This window comes from Talaromyces proteolyticus (genome assembly GCF_021365285.1).
Source record: "Talaromyces proteolyticus strain PMI_201 chromosome Unknown BGW36scaffold_7, whole genome shotgun sequence".
Taxonomy (NCBI): domain Eukaryota; kingdom Fungi; phylum Ascomycota; class Eurotiomycetes; order Eurotiales; family Trichocomaceae; genus Talaromyces; species Talaromyces proteolyticus.
In genome coordinates this window covers 654,917-677,176 of record NW_025764283.1, presented here as the reverse complement: position 1 = coordinate 677,176, position 22,260 = coordinate 654,917, and the positions used below count along the sequence as shown (strand labels likewise).

The window sequence follows — 22,260 nt, the reverse complement described above, 5'->3', positions numbered from 1 at the left end:
TGTGGTGGTGAGGCCTGAGTAAAGAAGACCTTGAATTTTGGTTGTTGATCCCTTAACCTTAAGCATAGTAAGTGAGGTGGCGGAAAAATTATTGAGGCGAGATTCCGAGAAGCTTAAAGTTCCTCGCCGCCACCGATAAGATAAGGCACATATGCTAACAGTCTCGCCGCCTTGAGAGTGACAAGCACTGTTCGCGTCCCCTCATCAACCTGCCAACAATGTCCAGCCCCGTGTATGACGATGAGGATTATGTTGTACCTCTAGAGGATCAGCGAGTATTCGGGGCTGGTATCAAGAGAAAGCGGGTGCCTTTCGTGCGAGCATCTGATGACCTGCAAACGACTTTCGCCAAAGACACCACCGAACCCTCCGCCACTGTCGCCGATAAATATTTCGCTATTGTGATGTCAAAAAAGCGAAGGAAGGAGGAAGAACGGTTAGAGAAACAGCGAAACGACGATAACATTATAACCGCAGAGGAGCTTGCTTCTGCGCCTGCCACATCAACAACACTTCCAGCTGCTAACACTCAACAACAGCTGTTGCATACTGAGGATACAACACCTTCAGCGCACATCACTTCATGCGAAATATGTAGTCTCCCAATAGCGAAAGACTCGGCAGGCGAAAAATATTTCGAGAATGAGACAGAACTTCCTTCAAAACCACCGAACACACCCCACGAAGCATCAATCGCCCACCAAGTATGCTTAGAACACTCACACCCTCCATCTCATCTAGACCGCACCAGTCGTGGGTTTCGCTATCTGGCTTCCTATGGCTGGGATCCTGACAATCGTATTGGACTTGGTATGGCAGGACGCACGGGTATTCGTGAGCCTATCAAAACAAAGGCAAAAAACGATACCATTGGATTGGGCTTGAACGTTGATGAAAGCACAACCGCGGCGAAAAAGAAGTTACGGCAGCAGCATCAGGAGCAACATCAGAAGCTCAATGCGAAACAGGTACGTAATGGCCAGATAGCAGACAGGAAGAAAGGTGATAAACTCCGCGAGTTGTTTTACGGAAGCGATGATATACAACGATACTTAGGCGAAACTTGAGAAAAAATTTTATAAATATTGAAAATGATGAATCATTGAATGATAAACCTTCCTATAAGTAAAGCTTCCATTTAGATGTTGTACATCTTTGGGAAATGCGTCTTCAAAGGTTGTACTGTGGCTTAATGTGCGGAGGATTTGGGATGGTATTCATAAATTTCCCTTTTCTCCACTATTATAATCGACTTGGTAAAATCAATTCCAACCCCCCCGAGGATGACAAGGCACATGGTATCAGTAAAAGCATCAAGTGAAAGTATCGCGCCTTAGATGTAGAAACATAGTTATATGAAGCAGAAACAACCCGCGAAAAATGCTCGAGGGAAGAACGACAATGCAAACCGTATATATGGATGGTGTCGTGGAATTCGTATACAGTATCATCGGAAGAAATGATGTTTCTTCTTCTCCTTTTCTTTTTTGGCCGGTTTGCCTCCGGATGGTGTTCCATTTGACGGTGCTTGCGGTGGCTGATTTCCTTTCAGAGACATGTTGGCCATGGCAGCAGTCGGGGGAGCTTGAGGCTTGACGGATTTCTGTTGTGGCGGTGGAGTGTCTTTCTCGAAGAGATGTGCTGGTGCTTTTTGTCGAGGCCGCTCAGCTGGAATATCCAACCGTCTCTTGTCTGTATTGAGGTCACCAAGTTGGCGGAGAAACATAGCTGGAGAAAGCATATGCGAGGATGCCAGAAACACATCTTTAGCCGATGCTTGTGTAATCTCGTAACATGCTCGTGCTTCAGCGAAGCTAGCTCCGCCAGCCATGAAGACAAGGATTCTTTGACGAGGTTGGTCACCGGATGATCTAGTGCGAGCCCAGGTTGGCTTCGCACTTCGCAGGGAGGACTGCGATATTTGATCCTGCATACCACCCTCCCCGTCTGTATGGGGACGAGTGAATGGAAAGATTGTGGGATCAAGAGTGCCTTTTATTTGTTCCTCAAGCATTAATTTCACATTCGGTTCAAAACGCGAAAGGCTGACTTCCTGTTGTTGTGCAGCAGTAGGGGACTTTCGTTGAAAGATTGGCTGGTTCGCCGGTTTGTTGTCTTTTAGTGGCTTTTCAACTCTTGCGCCGAGTAGGTCTAGGTTATAAACAACCTCCCCATCCTGAGGCGGAAGCTTAGCATGAGCCAAAAGCTTTCGAATATCGCCCCCCAGCAAGCCGTCTCGATATATCAAGTACATTAAGATAAGTCGCAATCGATCCGGAGGAATGATAGATTCATCATCTAAGAGACGGACTAGTTGAATAGCTAGATTTTTGGGCTTTTTATAGTCCTCATCAAGGCCGGTAGATAAACTCTGCAATAAGGTCAGTATATTTACATGAATCTTCTATATTAACAGAACATACCTGCTCTACAGAACTTGTCTCCAGCAAATTGTGCTCTTGGAAGAGCTTCATACACTCCTGTGCCATATTCAAATGGAGGGTGTATGCATTCTTCCCTGCTTGGAAATCTGACAAACCAGCCAACATGTCTTTGATCGTATTGACGCTGACCTTAGACGAGTCCTCACTAGAAGAGTAGACAGACACATCAGTAAATCATCTTCGTTCAGCAAAAACAAGACCCACCTCTCAGCATAATGTGGATTCGCCGCTCTGAACTTTGTAAAGTCCTCGGCCAGCCTTTCCAGCACGTCTTTCATATGAAGGTGTCTATAGTCGACCCAAATGCGATCATGATCGGTGATCTCCATATCCTTGACTTCTTCATTTGCAGCACCCTCGTTGATTACCGTTTTATATGTTACTTTATCACCATCCTTTATCGGAAGTAGATCATGGGCCATTGCTTGGTACGTAAACTCATGGAGCAATGGAGAAAATAAATCCATCGATCGGTCGACAATGAGAAGAACGCCCCTAGGGCGCGGGCTCTGCGGTGGAAAATCTCGGTTAAACTGAGCATATCGGTCTAGCTCATCTTGAACAAACCGAGCCAAGTGAGAACACAAGACGCTGGCCTCGTGTGTAGGTGTTCGTGGCCGATAATACCGAATTATAGGATATTCGCCCAAAACAACACAAAGGGAAACAATCTGGACAATGGTTAGAAGGCTTCACTAGCCCCAGTATACGAAAACACGGTCTTTACCTTTCTAGACAGTCCTTCTAAATGTTCTCGTATCAGGTTATTGCAGGCAGGATGAAATAGTACAGGAAAGCTCCAAGGATCGCGGAAAGTAACCACTTGCGATTCTCGAGGATAAAAATCGACATTCAAGGTCCGCGTAGACACAATCAAGTCGCGAGCAATTTGAGAACGGTCTAACCTGGATCGTTGTTGTTGGTCCAAGACTTGAAAAGGTAAGTAGGAAGGCAAAATGTATGCAAAAGAAAGATTCCTCACTTGCTGTCCATACCACAAAGAACCTGCGATAACGTTGTCTCTCTAGGTCTGCCATGAGACAATCCAATATATGGGGTAGAGCCGACAGAATGTACAACGCATCCATGTCCTTGTTAGACGGCCGGCGATGCTCGATCTGCTCGATATCTTCGCGCCTTGCTTAGTCCATGCGCACTTACAATCTGGTTCGGATCATCTTACTCGTCACATTGTTGTTCAGAATATCATCTTCGTTCACCGAATTATCCAACAATTTCCGGCTATTCTCATCCACCACAAGGATTTTCCACTGGGAAGGTTGTTAGCGCTGTTTGAGAGGGGTACCTGGAATGGAGGCATCAGCGTACGTCGTTTCCACCAGCATGGCGAATAGCATCCAGAATAACTAATCACACCAGGTTAGCAGCTTGAAAGCATTGAACATGGGGTCGACTCTATCCAAAGAAGCTGGCAACCTACTGTCTCGTTGAATGTTGATTAATGAAGGAGCCATTTTACAAGGACTCAGCCTGAGCAAGCATTGAGGGATAGGCCGATGCAGCTCACGGCGATGACTCAAGATTGCAGTGTCAGATCTGCGAGTGACGAATACTTGGGAAGGACCAGGAGAAAGAGGGGAGCGTTAATGGTATTATTATTGGCGTGGTGAGGGACCAGTTGTGACCTGATACAGTTCCCCACCATGCAAAGGAGGAATAAGTCTACAGTGATATGCATGCGCTAGACGCATCTAGGCTTAGCGGCCCCGCAGCTGTGGCGGCGGCGGAAAAAATTGCAGCCTCAGAAACCAGGCATCTACATCTAGCTGTTTTGGATTATTTTTGCCCTCCAGTCTGTCCCTTCGCAACCCAACGCCTTGCGCTTCACATATAATACAAAGATTTATCTGTATGCGACCGCTATCACGTCAATGTCCACTGGGATTAGACTTGGGTATGAAGGCGAGGACTACTCAAGCCTGGCAATGCCTTTTTTGTTCCATCAGACCTCGCCTTACTACGCTCTCGACATTAAGGGAATTTACAGCGGCATCACAGTTGGCAAGGAAGCCAGGTGGCGGGAGTAAAGGGGTATTCTCTATTGAAAAGACCTTTAGCCAGTCTCATGCTCTAACCAATACTCCATAGTCAAAGTCCCAATCTAGTAGCCGTGGATCGCCAATTATCTATCGAAGAAATGACCAAAACTTCGCCGCTGTCGTAAGGCACGCCTTGGAAGAACACAGACGAGATCTTGATCCTTTTCATCCTACCTCCAAAACCTGGGATGCATTCTCTCGCAGAATAAGCCAGGCTGTGATACTAGAAGACGGCTTTGATGTCCCTAAAAAGGGCAACCTACTAGCACTCAAACATTCGCTATGGGACGCATATCGGGCACGTGGCGCGACGGGGGTTAGGAGTGAAATAATATCTTTGCAAAGAAACGAGGAATTTGCAAAGAAGTATGGAGATCCTAATATCGATGAACAAAAGAAGCTCGCGGATCTTCGTTACCCAGCTGAGTGGTATCCGCACGCCCGTGCTAAACGGCGGACAATTCACTTGCATGTTGGTCCAACAAACTCCGGAAAGACGTACCAAGCTTTGAAGAGACTGGAAGGAGCACAGAAAGGTTTCTATGCTGGTCCGTTGCGATTGCTCGCTCAAGAAGTCTACTCCCGCTTTACGGCGCAAGGTATACCCTGCGGGTTAATCACTGGAGACGAAGTACGTATTCCAGACGCATCGCCTCGCATTCTTAGCAATACTGTGGAAATGGTCAGTCTAAACAAGGATTTCGAAGTGGGTGTCATCGATGAGATCCAAATGATCGCCGACCCAGATCGCGGGTGGGCTTGGACACGAGCGTTCATGGGTTCCAGGGTTCGAGAACTGCATCTCTGCGGTGAATTGCGCGTGGTGCCTTTGATTAAGGAACTCGTTGCCCTGACTGGAGATGTCCTAGAGATTCATCAGTATCAGCGACTGAATCCTCTAAAAGCTGAACAAACCAGCCTTCAGAATGACCTTCGGAGACTACAGAAGGGGGATTGTCTGGTTGTATTCTCCAGAATAGGCATTCACGCTTTTAAAAACCAAATCGAGAAAGCTACGGGTAGGCGAGCTGCCATAGTTTATGGCGGACTCCCGGCCGAAATTCGCACTCAGCAGGCCAATTTATTCAATGACCCGGACAATGATTACGATTTCCTTGTTGCCAGTGACGCAATTGGCATGGGTCTCAATCTGTAAGCTTTGAGATCCAGAAGACTTTTGTCTCGATTACTAACTCCCTCTTCAGAAAATGTAGACGCATCATATTTCATACTCTGGTCAAAGGAAGGAAAAACGGTCTACATCGACTCACCATACCTGAAATTAAACAAATTGGGGGTCGCGCGGGTCGATATCGCGCAGCGAACGAGAAAGAAGTGCCGAAACAGTCAGCTGAACCTAATGTGGGATTAGTAACTTCGCTTGAAGACGTTGATCTTCCATATATTCGGCAAGCGCTGGAATTCGAGCCTCCTCCCATCAAAACGGCAGGTGTCTTTCCTGGTGACACCGTGTTTCAACTCATTTCAGGATATTTTCCCTCTGATGTCTCATTCAAATTTCTCGTCAATCGTGTCCTTGCAGTCTGCCAGGTTCATCCATTATTCTTCCTGTGCAGAGGCCAGGCTCAACTAGAAAGCGCCGGAGTCATCGACAGCAGCCATGAACTCACTATCGATGACCGACTTGTTTTCATGGCTTCACCTCTCTACGACCGCGACCCAATCCTAGTGAATGTTGCTAAAGCATTCATCAGGTGTGTCGCTACGAATACCAGCGGGCGCTTGTTGGACATTCCCGAGCTTCATCTAGAAATCCTCGAGGCCCCTGTATCTGGCGACAAGGATTACATGACTGAACTAGAAAGTTTACACAAGTCGCTTATCTTGTATTTGTGGCTGAGCTATCGTATGGGAGGAGTGTTCACGGACCGAACTCTTGCTACTCATGTGAAGACAATGGTTGAGGAACGAATGATGAGGGCGCTATCAGAGTTCTCGGTCAACAAAAAGCTACGGATTGCAGCGTCTATCAAGCAGAGGATCATCATGGAACAGCAGTATAGCGAGGAGCAACGCTTGCTCGCGGAGGCTGGCACTACTAAGACTAGCAACCCAACCGGTGATGCGTTCGACCTGCCTGTGTCAGAAAATACTTTGTCCGAGGGCGAAGCGCAAAATACTCGAGACGCCAGTAATACGGCATAATTGGGAAACCTGACTACATTTCTCTACTTATCTTAATATTGTATATTGGACGGTTTATTCCTGGCTTGACAGGAGATAGCGGCCTGTAGATAGCGATATATATAAATATGTACTATTAATGTAAAATTATTCACAATAATATCAATTTGATCTACAGCTATTCGTTGTACACGCACATGCATATGGCGGGTCGTGGTTGTTTGTCGCAGGCGAGGTGACAAGATAATGCGTGACAACAAGACGACGTTCTTCCCCTTTAGGCAGCCCACCCAAAAAAAGTCCACATCAGACCCGCCTGATCATCTGCGGGAGTCAACCACCCCCCATCCAAACCTCTCCCTCGACATGAACAGAACCTTCAGAATCTCTCCCCCGGCTCCCTCCATCACTGTGCTTTAAACACTACTCCTTCCGATGCTCAAACCAAGATTTTAATCGAATTGGCTCGAAATCTTTCTTCGTTCGCGCCCCGCGCAACGTGCATTGACCACTTTTCGCACCTCGATAGCACTCCATTGACGATCACTCCTTATCCTGCACCCAGCCTTGCCACAACTCCTGTGTTAATCTTCCCTGAGCAGTTCGCATTCAGAAAAAACAAGGGTGCTGCTGTTCCACTACTTCGTTTGTGCATGGGGCTATCTCCCTTCCGTTGACCTATCTCGTTTCTACCCAACCGCTCGCCGTTCTCCTCTTACCATGAGAATTCTCTAACCGCCGCTACTATATAACTTTGACCTACCTGTCTCTCCCCATGGCACGCCGCTATGAGATTGAAGAGCTCTTGTGGCTGCGCAATTCGCCCCTTGTCACAAAGCCCGATAAATTGCCTCCAGCGGAGGAATGGATGGGGTTAGTTGGAGGATCCAGGCCTCGACATACGCAGAATAACTGATATTGACTATTCTAGACCTATCCCAGACCCAGCAACACGACGACCAACAAACGGCCGAGATCAGGCCCAGAATGAAAACTCAACCAGAAGACCAAGTCTATTCGAAACGCCACGACATATCTCCAGAAACTCAAATTCAGGTATGTGGCCTCTTATCAGAATCGTCTCCCAGAAACCATCTAACGCTGCCTGTTTCTCAGAGGACATAGTCTTAGGACCCCCCAAAACCGCATTTTCCTCGGCGACGCGAATGTTTGGAAAAGGGTCAATTGATGCGACTGATCGAACCCAACGCTTCAATGACTCAGATGAAGCAAAAAACGATCGCTTCAATTTCAGAGACAAATTCTTGAAGGACAGAGAAGGAACAGACCGCGAACTTGACAGACGCGAAAACAAGTACGGAGGGCCTCATAGCCGTCGAAATGAGAGAGAGGATTGGAATGCCGGGCGGCCACGTCGTACATTTAACCAAGACGAGCAGGACCAGAAGCCTAAGCGCAATGGTGACGCCGGCCGGTGGGATGGACGAGACAAACCTGATGAGTTGGTTTTGGGGCGGAAAGATAAGGATGGACGCTTTGCCGGGCGAGAAGGTCTCCCTAGAGGGAGACACGAGAAAAGCTGGTTTCGTGACGAAAATGCGCCTGAAACTGGCGAGCTAGAGGATGAAAAACCATTCATGCGAAGCCGAGAATGGCGACGTGATCGGCAGACCACTGAACGAGACTGGAATAAAGGTGCCAGATTTGATCAGGATCCGGAATGGATGGATTCTACAGACCGTGATGAGCCCAAACAAACCCAAACACATACACAAGAGGACTTTCAACGATGGAAAGAAAGAATGAAAGCCGGCTCCGCGCCACCGGTTCCATTAGAAGAGAAGACTGGAATTGCTCTTGAGGAAGTTGCTCCTGAGGATCAGAAGACGGAAGCGAGTCGTCTGGATGGCGAATTGTTCGCTGCGAATAAGCACCACCTGCCCATGGACACGGGTTTCGAAAAATTTTTTGGCCTGTTAGGTGACGCAAAACATACACCCCAGGAGGTTGCGACAACCGGGCCCGGGGAATCTATCAAGACAGACCCAGGCTCGTCAAAAGCCTCAAAATCATCCAGATTCGCTACCCTTTTTAGTCCACCTCCCGAGAGCTCAGTCAAACAGCCTGAACCTATTGCACTCGAGAAAACTCAACCCGATCGTCCAGTATCCACCGACGCCGACCAGGAGGGCTTTCAGCGCATCCTTCAAATGCTTGGAGGCAGAAAATCTCGCAACAGCACTCCTCAGATGGACAGTACTCAATCGTCTCGGCCACCATCCTACGCACATCCTGACAACCGGCCAACACCCCCCCCGGGCCTATCATCCCCATCTAGGGACACATTAAACCAGCAGCAACACGAGTTCATGGCAGCCCAAGAAGGTGTGGCTCCACGTGCTCTTCATCCCCCTCCTGGGATGGAAGCCATGCTTCCAAATCGGGATCCACAGACAATGTTCCGCGACCGCGACAACCTCCTACGTTTAATGCAACAAGTCAAAGTATCACCTACACCAGGACAACACGGAAACCCGGGGCTTCCATCGGGGCTGCCGGCGGGACTGTCATCTCAAGGCGGCCCTACTCCTGGTATTCTGAATGTTCCCGATCTACTTTCGCGACCGCAGGGTATGCAAAAAGTGCCTCGCAATCAACCCTTCCTAGACGACCCTGCTATTGCCAACATGCAGCGAACCGAAGTTGAATTGCACGAGCCATCAAGGCGACCAGTCAACGGTCTTCCAGTGGGATATTTCGACGAAATTCCATACCCCGGCGCTCCACAGGGTGGACAGGGCTCTACACGACCAGCTGCTGGTGGCAGAGGACCTCCTCCCATGGGACTCCAACGACCTCCTGGATTCGAGCAGATGCCACCACCACCACCTCCTCCTCCGGGCTGGGCAGGCCAACTCCCCCCTCAACAACCGACTCCAAATAGAGGCATGAACCCGAACTTTCTCAACGGGCCAATGCCTCCTCATATGCATGGAAATATGCCACCACCACCACCTCACAACGAGCGCCCGCCCTTCCTTCGAGGCATCAGCGGCAACGCATCCGGGAACACCTTCGGCCCTCCTCCCGGTATGATGCCTCCCCCAGGCTACGGTCCTCCCCCCCCATCTGGATTTCCGCCAATGCCTCCTCATAACCCCGAGGCCATGCTAAACATCAGCCAACACCAACAACAACAAGGGGCAGGATCTTCTGGACCGCCGCCATCCTCACGACATCTCCTGGACATGTTCGCCCAAGCCAATGGCGGCGATGCCCGAGGCGCAATGCTCGGCGGTCCCGGTCTATATCGCTAATTCGTCTACTCAACAATCAGTACATTAATCCCACTCCAACACATTCATCCACATCCATCCTACATCCTTCTCATTTGCTGCTATCAAACTACTTTTTTTGGTTTATGACTACGACGATATTCCTCATTGTGCAACTACGTACGTATTCACGCCTGTAATTTTGCTCGATACGGTAACAGTTTACTCCCTATTCTTTGCTTTACTTTTTTCCCGTTTGTTATGATTTCCCTATTACTCTTCGTACAACGAATGAGATGCGATGTCCTGGATGGATGAATTGTTGGAGGAAAGCGAGTGGATGGATGGATGGCCAGAAGAATTGGTAAGAGAGCTTGAATGGAAGGAAAAAAGCAAGTACTAGCTAGTTAGGTTGGACACGGCGAATCAATCTGTTATGTCTCGCTGATATCGATGTGTCGAGATGTCATTCTTCATGTTACTAGTCAATATCTTAGACGTGCTGAATAAAGCTAAATAGTTACTTGCTACATTCCTACACTTATCATCATCACACACATGTAATAGAAGTAATAGACAACCAGGCCGTAGCCTTCATTCAATCCTAGCCTACCCTATCCAACCAAAACATCATTGTGCGAGCCTCCCTAGATACCAACGATAAAGATAACAACTTTTTCAATCGATCCACTGAGTACATAAACGGACTGTCTAGTCAGATAGATAAAAACCGATACAAACTGACAGACATACAGATCGCTAGCGGGTCGTAACTCGTCATAAAACATGCTGGATATAGCATAACATAGCATAGCATACAGTACACACGGCTTGCGTGATGCCGAATAATAATACAGAAAGAAAAAAAAATATATCAAAACGAGGATTGGGTCCGAGATCACGCGGTAGAGACTGTTTTCAGCTCGACTTCAGGGAATACGCAACAGAGGGTTATGGAGGATATAGATATGGATATGGAGGATATGGATATGGTAGATGGTGGGGGGGTTAGGGGAGGTCGTTCCATACCGCGCTCAGCCAGCCTGCTGGATACCCGATTTCGGAATCGGACAAGGAGCGCCAGTGCTCATAGCTGCCGCCGTCGAGGAAGGCGACTAGGTCATCGCCGCCGAGGCTGGTGGACCACAGGTTGTGGTAGTCGGCTACGTCCGGCGCGGGGTGCGGTGTTCCACCGCCGTAGGTAACCGATCCCGGGGGTGGGAGCATGGGGAAGGAGTGAGCGTTGGCGTTGATGGGGGGAAGAGACTGGGAGTAGGAGGGGGGAGGGCCTTGCTGGTGTGATGTGACCCAAGAGTTCAGAGGCTGAAGACGGTTTGGCGCGTAGAGTGGTTGGCTGGGCGGTGCAGAGCTGTAGGCTGCGGGGGATGTGAGGGAGGGATAGCTGGGTGATGTGGTGGAGGAGATGGAGTTGTGGTGTTGGAGCGATGGGAGGGAGTATGGTGATTGCGGTTGGAGGGACCGCTGGAGCGAAGGGAGGCTTGGACGACGGCCGTTGTCGGGAGGAGGAGGGGGTAGGTTTGCGGTGTTGGAGGAGCTGTTTATGGGTACCCAAGATTCGCGTCGTTGTTGGGCCACGCCGTCGATTTGGGAGTCGCCGGATTCACTCTTAACGGCGTTGCTGCCGTTGTCGCTCAGGGCGACGCCGCGCTCTGACATGGGGATTGCTTGTGCGGCATCATCTTCCTCTGGGGATGCTGCCTCGGGAATTCGATCATCAATGTCGCCGAATTCAAGGAAGATTTTCTCAAGAAGCTTGAACTCCTCGACGCCTCCGCCTGGCCCACCTTCACGAACGAGCCGTGATCCATTGGAGGCATCAACGCCATCTATGCCGCGTGAGTGCGATTTGAAGTCTTTCTTGACTTTGATGTAATAGCTATGCAGCCGATTCAAAGTGCGGAACCACCCTGTAGCCAGTTTCAATCGAGGGCGCATATCACGTAGAATATTCAATGCACGCTGCGTCAGTACCTGCGGTTGGGTAATGGTTGCAGCCGAGGGAGGTGAGAGCGAGCGTTTGCTTGATAAGTATCCATCGATATCCAGGTGGCTGAAATGAGCGGCGTAAACTCCCATGAATGCTGCATTGTAAATAGCGAATCCAACTAGCGGGGTCTCGAGAACATGTTTATCTTGGCAAGCCATCACCAGATCCAGCATTTGCCTGGCTGCTCGGAACAATTCTCTTGTACTATCACGCCAGAATCCTTCAGGTACCGCATACTTTTCTCGAGGAAAAGTTGGTTCATCTAGCGGGCCAACTGGTTCGTTGCATCGAAGGGGGAGGAATGGGAGATAGGCTCGATGCAGAACAATCAAAGACAGGAAATACACAACATGCATGACCATGTAAGACGGCAAAAAAGGTGTTATTTGCATGGTATACTTGTCGTTGTTCCGCTGGGAATACTGGATTTTTTTGGGTAAACTGTCTTGAAACTCGGCCAGGTTGGTCCGTAGCTGGGAAAAGCGCGACTCTGACTGCCATGGTCCGTAAGACTCGTTTCTAGAGTAGTTAGCATCTGTCCAATTTGCAGAAATTGAAATACATAAGCTTACCGTCGACCTCCAGCACATGCCCATTTAGCGATACTGCCCCAGATTCTAATGATCCGAATAACACGACTCGAGACCGCTTCTTCTGCGCCAACTTCCCAGCGATCAATCTCATGATCACCAGAATCATTACGAGTCGCGACAGGTGACCATGCTTTCGTATCCGTCGACCCATTGCGAAGCTTCTCATCCGTATTATAAGAAAAGCTTTGGCGCAGGCTGGGAATCTGCACGCCAGGGCCATCAATACTAGAAGGGCGGCGAGCTGGGCTATCACACAGACGGGACGTTCTGACCCGTTCACCTTCGAGCGCATTGTCGCTGGGCAGTTGGATAGCTAGCTCACGAACTTTGAGCATCCGCGGTCGATGCTTTCCGCTACTGAGACATCGATCCATGATAAAACAAGCCCAGAAAGTTCTTCTCTTCGTTTCCTGGGCAATCACGGCGTCTGGGCTGAGATCTGCCTCGAGTTTGAGTGCCGATGGCCGAGTCACAGCATACTCGTTTTCTAGATCGTACGAAAGACCCATAGCTTGCGACAGTCGAATGGCTATGCCTACATACACCCAGGCGCTTTTTCCACGGCACATGCCCCATTCGTGCAAGGCAAGCATCAATAATGCCTGGACCCGAGTCAAGTCGGGTAGGGCGAAACCCAGGCCATCGGACCCGGCGAGACGATGCCGTAGGGCAGCAGCATAGAACTCGGACGCCGCGGACGGGTTGGGCTTGGTCGCGGCAGGAGAGTGATACGACACTAGCGAGGGATGAAAGCGTGCCGTCAGCGCCAGCACACCCAGGAGAATCAACGGCGATATCTCCGGCTTGGGCACGGGGCTTTGCGAGGCGTTTTCGGCAGCGGACTGGCCATCCTGGAGCGAAGCAGCGAGTTGGCCGACTTGCTTGCGAAATGTGATGGGGTCAATGAACGGCAGAAAAGCGGCGAAGTGAGACTGAAAGCGATCCGACAAAGTCTCCCACACCTTGGGGGTCAAGATGGGCGAGTCGAGCACGTCGGCGTTTGCTTTCGCGGCATCCTTAGCGGCAGAACCCGACGGGCCGACGACTTTTCTCGGTCGTGACCTCTTGGGATTGTCCCAGTCGACGGCGCGGTCGTCGCCGTCTAGAGTGGCAGCGAGGTCTCGCTTAGATGACGCGCCGCCAATGGCAGGGGCAGGATATACACACTCGCGACCGGTGGATTCGCAGGCTCGACAGGTGGTGTCAATGCCTGCATTGACGCACTTGATTTTGCTTCGGCGGCACCGAGAGCAGGCAATGCTGGACCGCATCTCAGGAAGTTGAACAGTGCTCCTGGTGTCGTTTCCTGGAGTAGCGAGACATTCACGGGGTAAAGAGGGAGGGGGGAGGGGGGCGGTTTTCGCGAAGGCGGGTGGTTTTCCCTTCAGCAAAGCAGCGGAGGGAGCAGAAACCTGGGGTGGATCCGGGGAAGCATCAGGCAGATGCGTCTGGCGGGCGGGACAGGCACGACAGGGAGCACAGCACAGCGTAGTGTCGCGTTCGAGAGATGTAGGAGCGCAGTGGCTGGGTCGAATTGAGCGGATGTTGCGTGCTGGGAAGAGGGGGGAGGGGGGAGGAGGAGGAGAGAAGGCGAGAAAGACACGCAGGCTGGGGAAGGATTCCCCAACCGGGGCGGACAGGTGTGCCCGACTTGCCGGGACCGCATAAGAATGGGGGAGGCTGCCCCGGGCGGTACCGGTAGCCACGCTACAGCGTTCGGCTGCAGCAGTCGGGGAGCAGTCGGTTGCCGACTGTCTATTTTCTATTTGCCTATTTACTACGTATTTTACTCTTGCGTCAGTTTCTGGAAACAGGTTCCCGCTGGCCTGGAGGCTGGAGGGCTGCTGGCACTGTAACCGCAATGGATCGGCAAGCCGGTATACTCACACTCGTAGTACTGCCTCCTGCTCCTATTGCAGCAGCCAACTAGGCTGGGTGTCAACCCAGGTGTGTATTATTCACAGTGACATGGACTGCGCTCTCCAATAATAATTAATGAGAAGGCGCTAGGGCAGAATGTTACTCAGGCGGCCACGGCTAAATTAATCAAGGCCAGAATGGATCAACCTCTCGGCCCAGCAGCGTCGGGATCGGGTTCACCCACGGGTTGTTGTCATTGGCCACGTGATTAGTGTTTTGCATATACCATTGAAGAGGAATCTTTATACAATATAATACGGAGTACAATATAACACCATATGATATACGTGGGTATGAACGCATTTATGCATATATGTACTTAGGAGGCATCCATTAAGCCGTAACTGAGTAATTCTCCTCGTGGCTGACATTAATTTATGCGCCGGCTGCCATTGGGCGGCGTAGTCCTGCTTCAGCACAACCCAGCACAGTAAATAAACGTAACATAACATAACATATAACATTACAATAGATACGCATTTATTATACCGAATACAATATATTCTGTCATCGATAAATGGACAAATACATAGAAGCATCGGAGTGACCTAATGAATGTATTGAGAGAGTAACACACAGACACGAGTCAGGCAACACGCGAGCCGAGGCCGGCAGCCAATGGCAGCACTCCGGGGGAGGCTAAACCCCACACTGCTGGAGTCTGGGGCATTTGCTGCTCCCACGGCACATTACTACACTACTGCTATTACTACGTGCCTCCGAGAGACGACCGAACTTCTGTTACCGTTATGATTGTTATTATTGTTATTATATTTATATTTACATATATATATATATATAAAACTGTCCTTATGCCCAACGACTATCATAACACCTCCCAATGCATACCGTCTGCATAATAATCCAACACACAAAACTAACTCTGTTGTCTGGTCTGTCAGCGTGCGACGATACCGACGAACCGAGGCCACACCGGCTTCCGACCCTCGTCAGGTCCAGTCTTGGAAGAAGGGAAGGGGCGGCCTGTGCAGCCAATCGCAGAGAGTCGAGTTGGTGTGGTTGCGTTGGCCTGGCCCTGACAAACCCAATTTCGTGAGTGTTCCCGGCCGTCCCATCCACATCCCTCCGACAAAGCTTCTCCGAGCACCTTCCGAAAGTACTACATACTGGTACTACTGGGCTGCTAGGGTACTAGTAAGTCTACTAGTCTACTACAGTAGCCCTTCACTGCTTGGAAGCTGGTGCCGATGCATCGTGCCTAGCGAGGGAACCCGACCTCTCCGCACTCCATAAGTCGCTAAGACGGTGCTTCCCAAGCATCACGACGGAGGCGTCCCCCACAAGCGTACTCCACAAGCACGCTAATAAAAACATTCGTAACCATTATGGATAAATAGTCATCAATTAATACGAACGCCTTTAGTGACAGATGTAAGGTGGCCGATTCTTCTTTCTTCTTCCTTTTACCCGTTTTGCCTATTTTTGCTTTTTTCCGGTCTCGTTTCTTTTTCTCTTGTAAAACGTATGGTTGATAAGTCTGGTCTGCTCGGGCCGCGGAACTTAAATGTTTCCAGCCTTTCGGCCGACGGAACAGCTTGTGATTGTCTTCCGATCACTAGAATCACGTGTCTACAGGGAGCCCTATTGATCGTCTTATTAGAGTATAGAATAAATAATTATTTTGTATCTTATTAAGATAATACAGTAAGTACATCAGAAGAAATAGGAACATCAAAGAATGGTAAGATATGGTAAGATAAGGAAACAAACAACTGCCGGTGGTGAAAGGGGTATCATTCTCAGCAGAAAAATGTCTATAAAACAAAAATATGAAAGAGAAACCTCAAATTTTGGGAGATTAAGAATCGTAGAACCTGTGAGAAGGGTTAGCAGACGTCCATAGCAGATACGGACAGACTTACCACGCGGCAATCGCGATAATGATGTACAGCGTCATCAACAAAACACCTTCCAGCCAGTGCGACTTGCCGTCTGCGATGAGATAGTTGACCTAGAATGGTGAGAAAAACAATAAAATTTGGAGGCTAGTGAAAATGCTTACTAAAAGAACCGACACAAACAAGACCGTCACTTGGAATCCGTCGCCAAAGTCGAGAGTCTAATCATGTTAGTCTACACCCACGACTAAATATAAGCAAGCATACCATATCATCGTTTCCAATAATCCAGCCAATCACCACGATCAGGGGAAGCACCAGGAGCGCAATCTGCATGCTCGAACCTACCGCCACTCCGATCGCGAGATCCATCTTATCCTTGCAGGCCACCGTCACTGCAGTCGCGTGCTCTGCAGCATTACCGACAATAGGAAGCAAGATCAACCCGACAAATGTCTTCGAAATGCCGCTGTTTCCCGATGTGATGGCATCGATAGCATCCACCATATACTCTGCGCACAGCGCCACAAATACAGTCGATATGACCAGTGTGAGAATGGCCACGTAAAAATGAAGTTGTGGCTCCTCTGGTTGGTCTTCCCTCCCTTCTTCCTCATCTTTATGCATCTCAGGCGAGGTGCTTTGGCCAGCTAGGCTCGCGCCCAATTGTCCCATCGCAGCCAGTCCCTTGTGAGTGTCGCCATCGGACCGAGTCGACTTCTTTCGCTTCTCTGTTTTCTCGCTAGGCTTGTTGTAAATTTCCGAATGGCTTTTCAGCTGGAAGAATAGATACGCCCCATAAACCAAAAGCAAGATAACGCTAGTACCTTGAAGTCTACTGTTAGCATACAGGTCTCTTCATAAGAAGATTAAGATCAAATTACCTCGAGATAGTTCATCGGTGTGACTGGCACCACCTGTCCAACAATCTTTTGTTAGTTTCCTCAAAACACATCTTGATCACGCTCGCATACCTGCAGCCCATTTACGGAATGCCGTCGGGATGATCAGACTGGAGACCGCGAGTGCCAACAAACTAGCTGCGGTCTGCGCAACAACTTCATTGAAGTTCTGAGTGATACGATTGAGACCACCGAAGAAGAAGCACATGCCCATGACTAGAAGCAAATTCGAAAGCATACTGCCAACCAGAGACGTCTGAACAATTGTGACTTCGCCCTTGACGAGGGCAATGATGGCGACAATCAACTCAACGGCGTTACCAAAAGTCGCATTCAAAAGACCACCGAGTGTCTCGCCAGTCCTAGTATGTTTAGTAAATCGAAGGGGATCGGGTTTTATTCATATCAGCTTACCGTATAGCAATTTCCTCCGTTGCATAACTGAGCATTGCGGCGAGAGGGCTAATTATTATCAGTTTTGATCCCCGCGGTAGTGACAATGATGAATCTCACATGATAGCAATAAAGTTGACAACAAAGACAGCAGTTTTGTTGACACCGACATAATTAATAGCAACTGGTCAAGAGTCAGCCAGGTCGGGAAGAAACACAACCACACTAGCATACTTCCGGCAGGCACACAAACCAACAAGAGGTTGATCCATGAATTGAAGATAGTAGCCCTCAGCTGGCTAGCGACAGTGAAATGGGGCTTCTGCACGTCGTCCTCCTCCGGTATGGGTTCTCTTTCAGATTTGAACAGGCCACGAATCTTTCTACGCCTGGGTTTTGTCTCCTCCTCTAGGCCGCGCGAGGTGTTGATAGGTCCCTGGCTGCTGGCGGGTGCCGAGTTTTCTTCCCATACTGGTCCGTCCCCAAGTTGTGCTAGCTCTGTACCTCCTGAAGCAGGTGGCCATGTGTCCGGGTGCCCTAAACGATGATGATCTTCATTCAGTTCCTGGCGGCCCTGGTGTTCTGTCCGTATGTAGGTATTACCTGTTGTAGCGCGACGTTGAAATGAACCCTCTTCCAGTTGGCGCGTGGTGTTCTCTGAAGCTCTCTTGTTGGCGCGAAACTTCTTAAACGGGTTGTGGCTAGCGGCCTGTTCTCCTTCTTCATCATACCAGGCCGAATGGCGTGCCCATGAGCGGTACCTATCTAGATCACACGTTCAATGACTATACCAAGGTCGCATGAAGGTGGCACAACTTACGCATCTTGCACCAGGTCGGGTGGCTGCGTATTGACAAATTTACGCTGGGTATCTCATCAGCTCTCGTTCTTGACAACATGCAATCCAGATATTCTCACATACAGCTCTTCGATGCGTCAACAGGGTTGTAAACAGTGGTCGCAAGTCGCAGTTCTTTGAGGAAATCAATGGGAGGGGGTGGTGAAAGAAAACAATGGTGAGTCTGCGATGGCAACAGAACAGCGGCGACAGTGTCAATATTTGGGTGAAAGAATGTAGTCAGCAGCGCGAACCACAGCAAGTCGCCGGCGTGATAATTAATTAATTAATTAATGACGATCAACCTGTCACATTAGCGGGAGTCGAGCGATGACCGACCAGCAAATAAGTCATTGACCAGATTGATCGACTGGTATCGGAGCCCGTATTTTGGTCGCTCTGACATGCCCAGTTTCAAGGCCCAAAATTCAATCGGCTCCCTCCTTCCTTGTTGACTGCATGCCCTTCCCTGCCTTGAATCATCATCTGCGACGAGGCCCGCTGCCAAGAGTGCACAGCCACGGGCGGACCCAAGGTTTGCTATATCAGGCCTAGCGCTGGCTAAGCCCGGGGAGCACCGCGAATGGCCTGTGCCTATCGCGCTGGTTATTGTGAAAGTTACCGTCGGCAGCCTATTGGGGCTCAGGAACCCGAGTGCTTAGCCCTGTCTATCCGCGAATCGCCTACATGGCGGTGGGTCCGCCTCCTTATCTGATTCGCTCAAATAGAGCTACCGCGGAGCTTTGCAATTGCCAGTCACCCGGGTTTGTGGCTGGGACTGTGATGTTGGGTGTTGTGCAATAGGGAATTCCTGCTCTATGAGGTATTATTTTTCTCTTTCTTCGAATCCAGCTTTGTCTGACGCTGCTACGTGTCGCCGGTCACGTCCGACCATAATCCAACAGACTGGTCCAATAGCAACGGGTATCTTCTTTCAGGATCGGAAATGCAGGGTCCACCGGCCACAAAATCAAGAGCTATTTTCTTGGCGTTTCATCCCTGAGCGTTGCCGCCCGCTTCATGAATATTGTTGAGGACGAACACATTTCAACTTTTCTTTATGATGGTCTTCGACGTTGTGGTTTGCTGGATAGTCAGTCGTCTGAGCGATTGCACTCTGTGACACTTTGCCATTGTCAGCCTTGCGACAATCCGCAACAAGCATGCGGATAAGCTTTCTGCGCTGTCTTGTGCTGACCTGGTCACTCTTGGCATTGTTCTACCGAAATGGAATACGCACTGTGGCGCGGTAGTCTTAATCTTAACTTGTATATTACGTGATGTCCTAAGCCCATCGAGGGCATGATAGCGAGGTGCATAGTTTGAACTTTGAAAACTTGAAGAATATTATTTACATGGCTGTTGACTGGCTGAATCGGTTCTTGTACAGCCTCCCAAATAATTACGTATCGTATCACCCTTGACTCTCGTGATGACGTACGAGGATCGGTCGAAATGTGGCGTATCCACTGACCTCACATATTTAGCGCCTGTCAGAGCTGCCAGGCTGTCACAACCGACCTCAGCCTCGATAATAATTATAATCCTGAATATGCCAAAGCTCCAGACTAACCACGTACTTAGGCAGCAAAAAGCTTCCCGACGAGGCGGTCTGGGTCTGGTGACCATGCAACGTCGATCTCTCCCACCGCCTCTCCGCAAACACAAGCATGCGTCTGGCATCTGCAAGGCATGCTTGCATGCTTGCAGATGGAACAATCAGGGAAGTGGTACAATGTAGTGCAAGTCATTGAATGGATCATTTGAAACTCGGATTCAGTGTCATCCGTGGCCTTGTGCTCTGAGATTCTGATGTATCAGTCCTGATACTATTAATAACAGTGATAAATCTCTCCAACTCTTTTCTGCCTCCTGCGAGGCCATACATTATTTATTGTTTTATCTTGACAATGAGATTTTTGAGACGCTGTTAATTATCATCTAAAACGTTTAGAAGAGAAACAATTTGAAGACAACATTTAAAAAGAACATTCCCTCGACTCAAATACCATATCAATTGATATTATCAATCTGGTAAATATTCAATCTACAAATGGATCTAGGTAGTTAAACTGCTTCAATATAATCAAACCCCAATATTGATGGCTGTACATCGACCTATTGATGATAGGATGATAATCCATATTTTCGTGGAGACGAATCAAGCGATAACCGTTTTTTTGCAACTATTGATAGGTGAAGACATATTTTGGCATTCCTACTTTATCAGTCGGCGACCAGGCGAATTATCGAATACGGGGTAATTGCAATTTCTGTCAACTAGTAAATCTAACAGCTCTCTATGAAGATAAGACATCGTCACTCAGCCAATTTATAAGAATCATCGTAAATTTTTTGAAAAGTAAGTGGGTTGAGTTACATATTTATCATCGTCTTTGCGGCTTACACACGTCAATAGCAAAAACGGCCCCACAGTCCACGCGCGATATAGTCTCACTCTAACCGATATAAGAAAATGCCCCAGGCTTCAGATCTTATAATGGTATAGGCCACTAATAGATCGCCGTTTTTGATTCGCGCACTCCTGATCTAAGCATGCTAAACGTGCATTTGCTTGTTTGCTGATACGTATATCTCATAGATTCCGGAGATTTGCCTTCCTTTTTAGGATACTGCCCCAGATATTCCGGAATCTCTAACTGATACTTATTGCTTATTTTTTCTGGTCGATATTAAGGTCCACGGGTCCCTGATCGACCTGATGGCGTCGGAGAATCGTGTATTTAGCAGGCCATGCCCGCTACTGAGATATAATTTTATTTTCTTCTTTCTATAATAGACAGGCGCTAGGTATTTTATATCCTCCGAATATAAACGCCCAAGTCACAACTATGGCGCTCCGCAACGCAATCACTCTCGCCTCCTTCGTCCTGGCAGCAGGTGTCGCAGCTCAATCCGCTGATCCTGGACTCGGCGTCAATTCACATGCACAGGGTGCAACAGAAGAGGTCACACCCGGAGCTGGGCCAAACGGGTAAGCATTCAACCCTCGTAACACTACGGCGAGAACAACAAACTCATATCACCATACAGCTCCGAAGACTGGCTGAACACTGGAATCAACGACGGCGGCTGGAACCCCCCTTTCATGGCTCTTGATGATCTTATTCTTGTCGACCTGCAAACTTACTACAGCGGAGTTGGCCAGGCTTGCCAGCAATACGACCAGTACTTCCAGAGCGCCGGCAAGCAGTACAATGTTAGCCCAGTTATCCTGGCTATCATTGCCATGCAAGAGTCTTCCTGCAATGCCAATGCAGGCGGTCCGACCCCCGGTCTGATGCAGGTGTCCTGTGACAATTACCCGAACGGTGTTTGCACAGACAGCATTCAAGACAATGTCGATGCTGGAACCAACTACCTCGTCAGCCAGATCAACTCTTCCAACGGCAATGCGGTCCAAGCCTTTGGTTCCTACAACGGATGGTTCACTGCCGGCAACGGATTGAACAATAACAAGGGCTTAACTGCTGACTACCCCTGTTCTTCTGAAGGCCAGTCAAATGGCGAGCCTCAGAACCTTGATTACATTCAGCAGATTTTCAATGGCTGGATGCTTGGATTGGATGTCTATGGCGATGACAGCTGGATCGGTACGTACAAGTGTGCTGGATCCTGCAATGGAAACAACCAATGCTAGATCACAACATAGCAAAGCCTGTGATGAATTGTTGCGGAATGGTGCAGGGAGCATGATCATTTATGTGACACATAATTAGATCATTGTTTGTATATCATAATAAACATGACTTCATATATTGCACCTGTAAAAACGTAGGCCGGAAAGAAGATTAGAGTCCATTGAAGGAAATGATTGGTTTAGCCATGAAATCACATGACT

The 22,260-nt window shown here is 49.0% G+C and overlaps 7 protein-coding genes across 7 annotated transcripts; 4 read left to right on the top strand and 3 right to left on the bottom strand.

Moving 5' to 3' along the window:
* Nucleotides 1-164: 164 nt before the first annotated feature.
* Nucleotides 165-1,114, top strand: BGW36DRAFT_380296 (uncharacterized protein). The gene has a single exon (XM_046216312.1). It carries the CDS (start codon nucleotides 219-221, stop codon nucleotides 1,065-1,067), a length of 849 nt encoding a protein of 282 aa, XP_046071058.1. The 5' UTR covers nucleotides 165-218; the 3' UTR covers nucleotides 1,068-1,114.
* On the bottom strand, nucleotides 1,075-4,086 carry BGW36DRAFT_342668 (Sec1 family superfamily). The gene is made up of 8 exons (XM_046213133.1): nucleotides 3,886-4,086; nucleotides 3,774-3,811; nucleotides 3,628-3,715; nucleotides 3,427-3,573; nucleotides 3,172-3,374; nucleotides 2,649-3,115; nucleotides 2,424-2,589; nucleotides 1,075-2,371 (listed from the first exon to the last, which is right to left on the bottom strand). The coding sequence occupies exons 1-8, from the start codon at nucleotides 3,917-3,919 to the stop codon at nucleotides 1,448-1,450; spliced, it is 2,067 nt and encodes a 688-aa protein (XP_046071057.1). The 5' UTR covers nucleotides 3,920-4,086; the 3' UTR covers nucleotides 1,075-1,447.
* Nucleotides 4,087-4,257: 171 nt separating this feature from the next.
* On the top strand, nucleotides 4,258-6,821 carry BGW36DRAFT_380293 (putative mitochondrial ATP-dependent RNA helicase Suv3). The gene is made up of 3 exons (XM_046216311.1): nucleotides 4,258-4,496; nucleotides 4,554-5,656; nucleotides 5,710-6,821. The coding sequence occupies exons 1-3, from the start codon at nucleotides 4,317-4,319 to the stop codon at nucleotides 6,668-6,670; spliced, it is 2,244 nt and encodes a 747-aa protein (XP_046071056.1). The 5' UTR covers nucleotides 4,258-4,316; the 3' UTR covers nucleotides 6,671-6,821.
* A 603-nt stretch (nucleotides 6,822-7,424) lies between these two features.
* BGW36DRAFT_428141 (uncharacterized protein) lies at nucleotides 7,425-9,927 on the top strand (the record flags this gene model as incomplete). Its single annotated transcript, XM_046220508.1, has 3 exons — nucleotides 7,425-7,522; nucleotides 7,581-7,705; nucleotides 7,766-9,927. The coding sequence occupies 3 exons, from the start codon at nucleotides 7,425-7,427 to the stop codon at nucleotides 9,925-9,927; spliced, it is 2,385 nt and encodes a 794-aa protein (XP_046071055.1).
* A 560-nt stretch (nucleotides 9,928-10,487) lies between these two features.
* Nucleotides 10,488-13,757, bottom strand: BGW36DRAFT_321024 (fungal-specific transcription factor domain-containing protein; the record flags this gene model as incomplete). Its single annotated transcript, XM_046212644.1, has 2 exons — nucleotides 10,488-12,412; nucleotides 12,466-13,757. 2 exons carry the CDS (start codon nucleotides 13,755-13,757, stop codon nucleotides 10,894-10,896), a joined length of 2,811 nt encoding a protein of 936 aa, XP_046071054.1. The 3' UTR covers nucleotides 10,488-10,893.
* A 2,274-nt stretch (nucleotides 13,758-16,031) lies between these two features.
* Nucleotides 16,032-18,849, bottom strand: BGW36DRAFT_342657 (Sodium/calcium exchanger protein-domain-containing protein). The gene is made up of 11 exons (XM_046213132.1): nucleotides 18,479-18,849; nucleotides 18,381-18,424; nucleotides 17,795-18,325; nucleotides 17,681-17,744; nucleotides 17,582-17,629; nucleotides 17,240-17,529; nucleotides 17,150-17,182; nucleotides 16,533-17,092; nucleotides 16,430-16,486; nucleotides 16,290-16,378; nucleotides 16,032-16,241 (listed from the first exon to the last, which is right to left on the bottom strand). The coding sequence occupies exons 2-11, from the start codon at nucleotides 18,382-18,384 to the stop codon at nucleotides 16,226-16,228; spliced, it is 1,692 nt and encodes a 563-aa protein (XP_046071053.1). The 5' UTR covers nucleotides 18,385-18,424; nucleotides 18,479-18,849; the 3' UTR covers nucleotides 16,032-16,225.
* A 2,401-nt stretch (nucleotides 18,850-21,250) lies between these two features.
* Nucleotides 21,251-22,176, top strand: BGW36DRAFT_342655 (transglycosylase SLT domain protein; the record flags this gene model as incomplete). Its single annotated transcript, XM_046213131.1, has 2 exons — nucleotides 21,251-21,393; nucleotides 21,453-22,176. The coding sequence occupies 2 exons, from the start codon at nucleotides 21,251-21,253 to the stop codon at nucleotides 22,057-22,059; spliced, it is 750 nt and encodes a 249-aa protein (XP_046071052.1). The 3' UTR covers nucleotides 22,060-22,176.
* Between the last annotated feature and the right edge of the window lie 84 nt (nucleotides 22,177-22,260).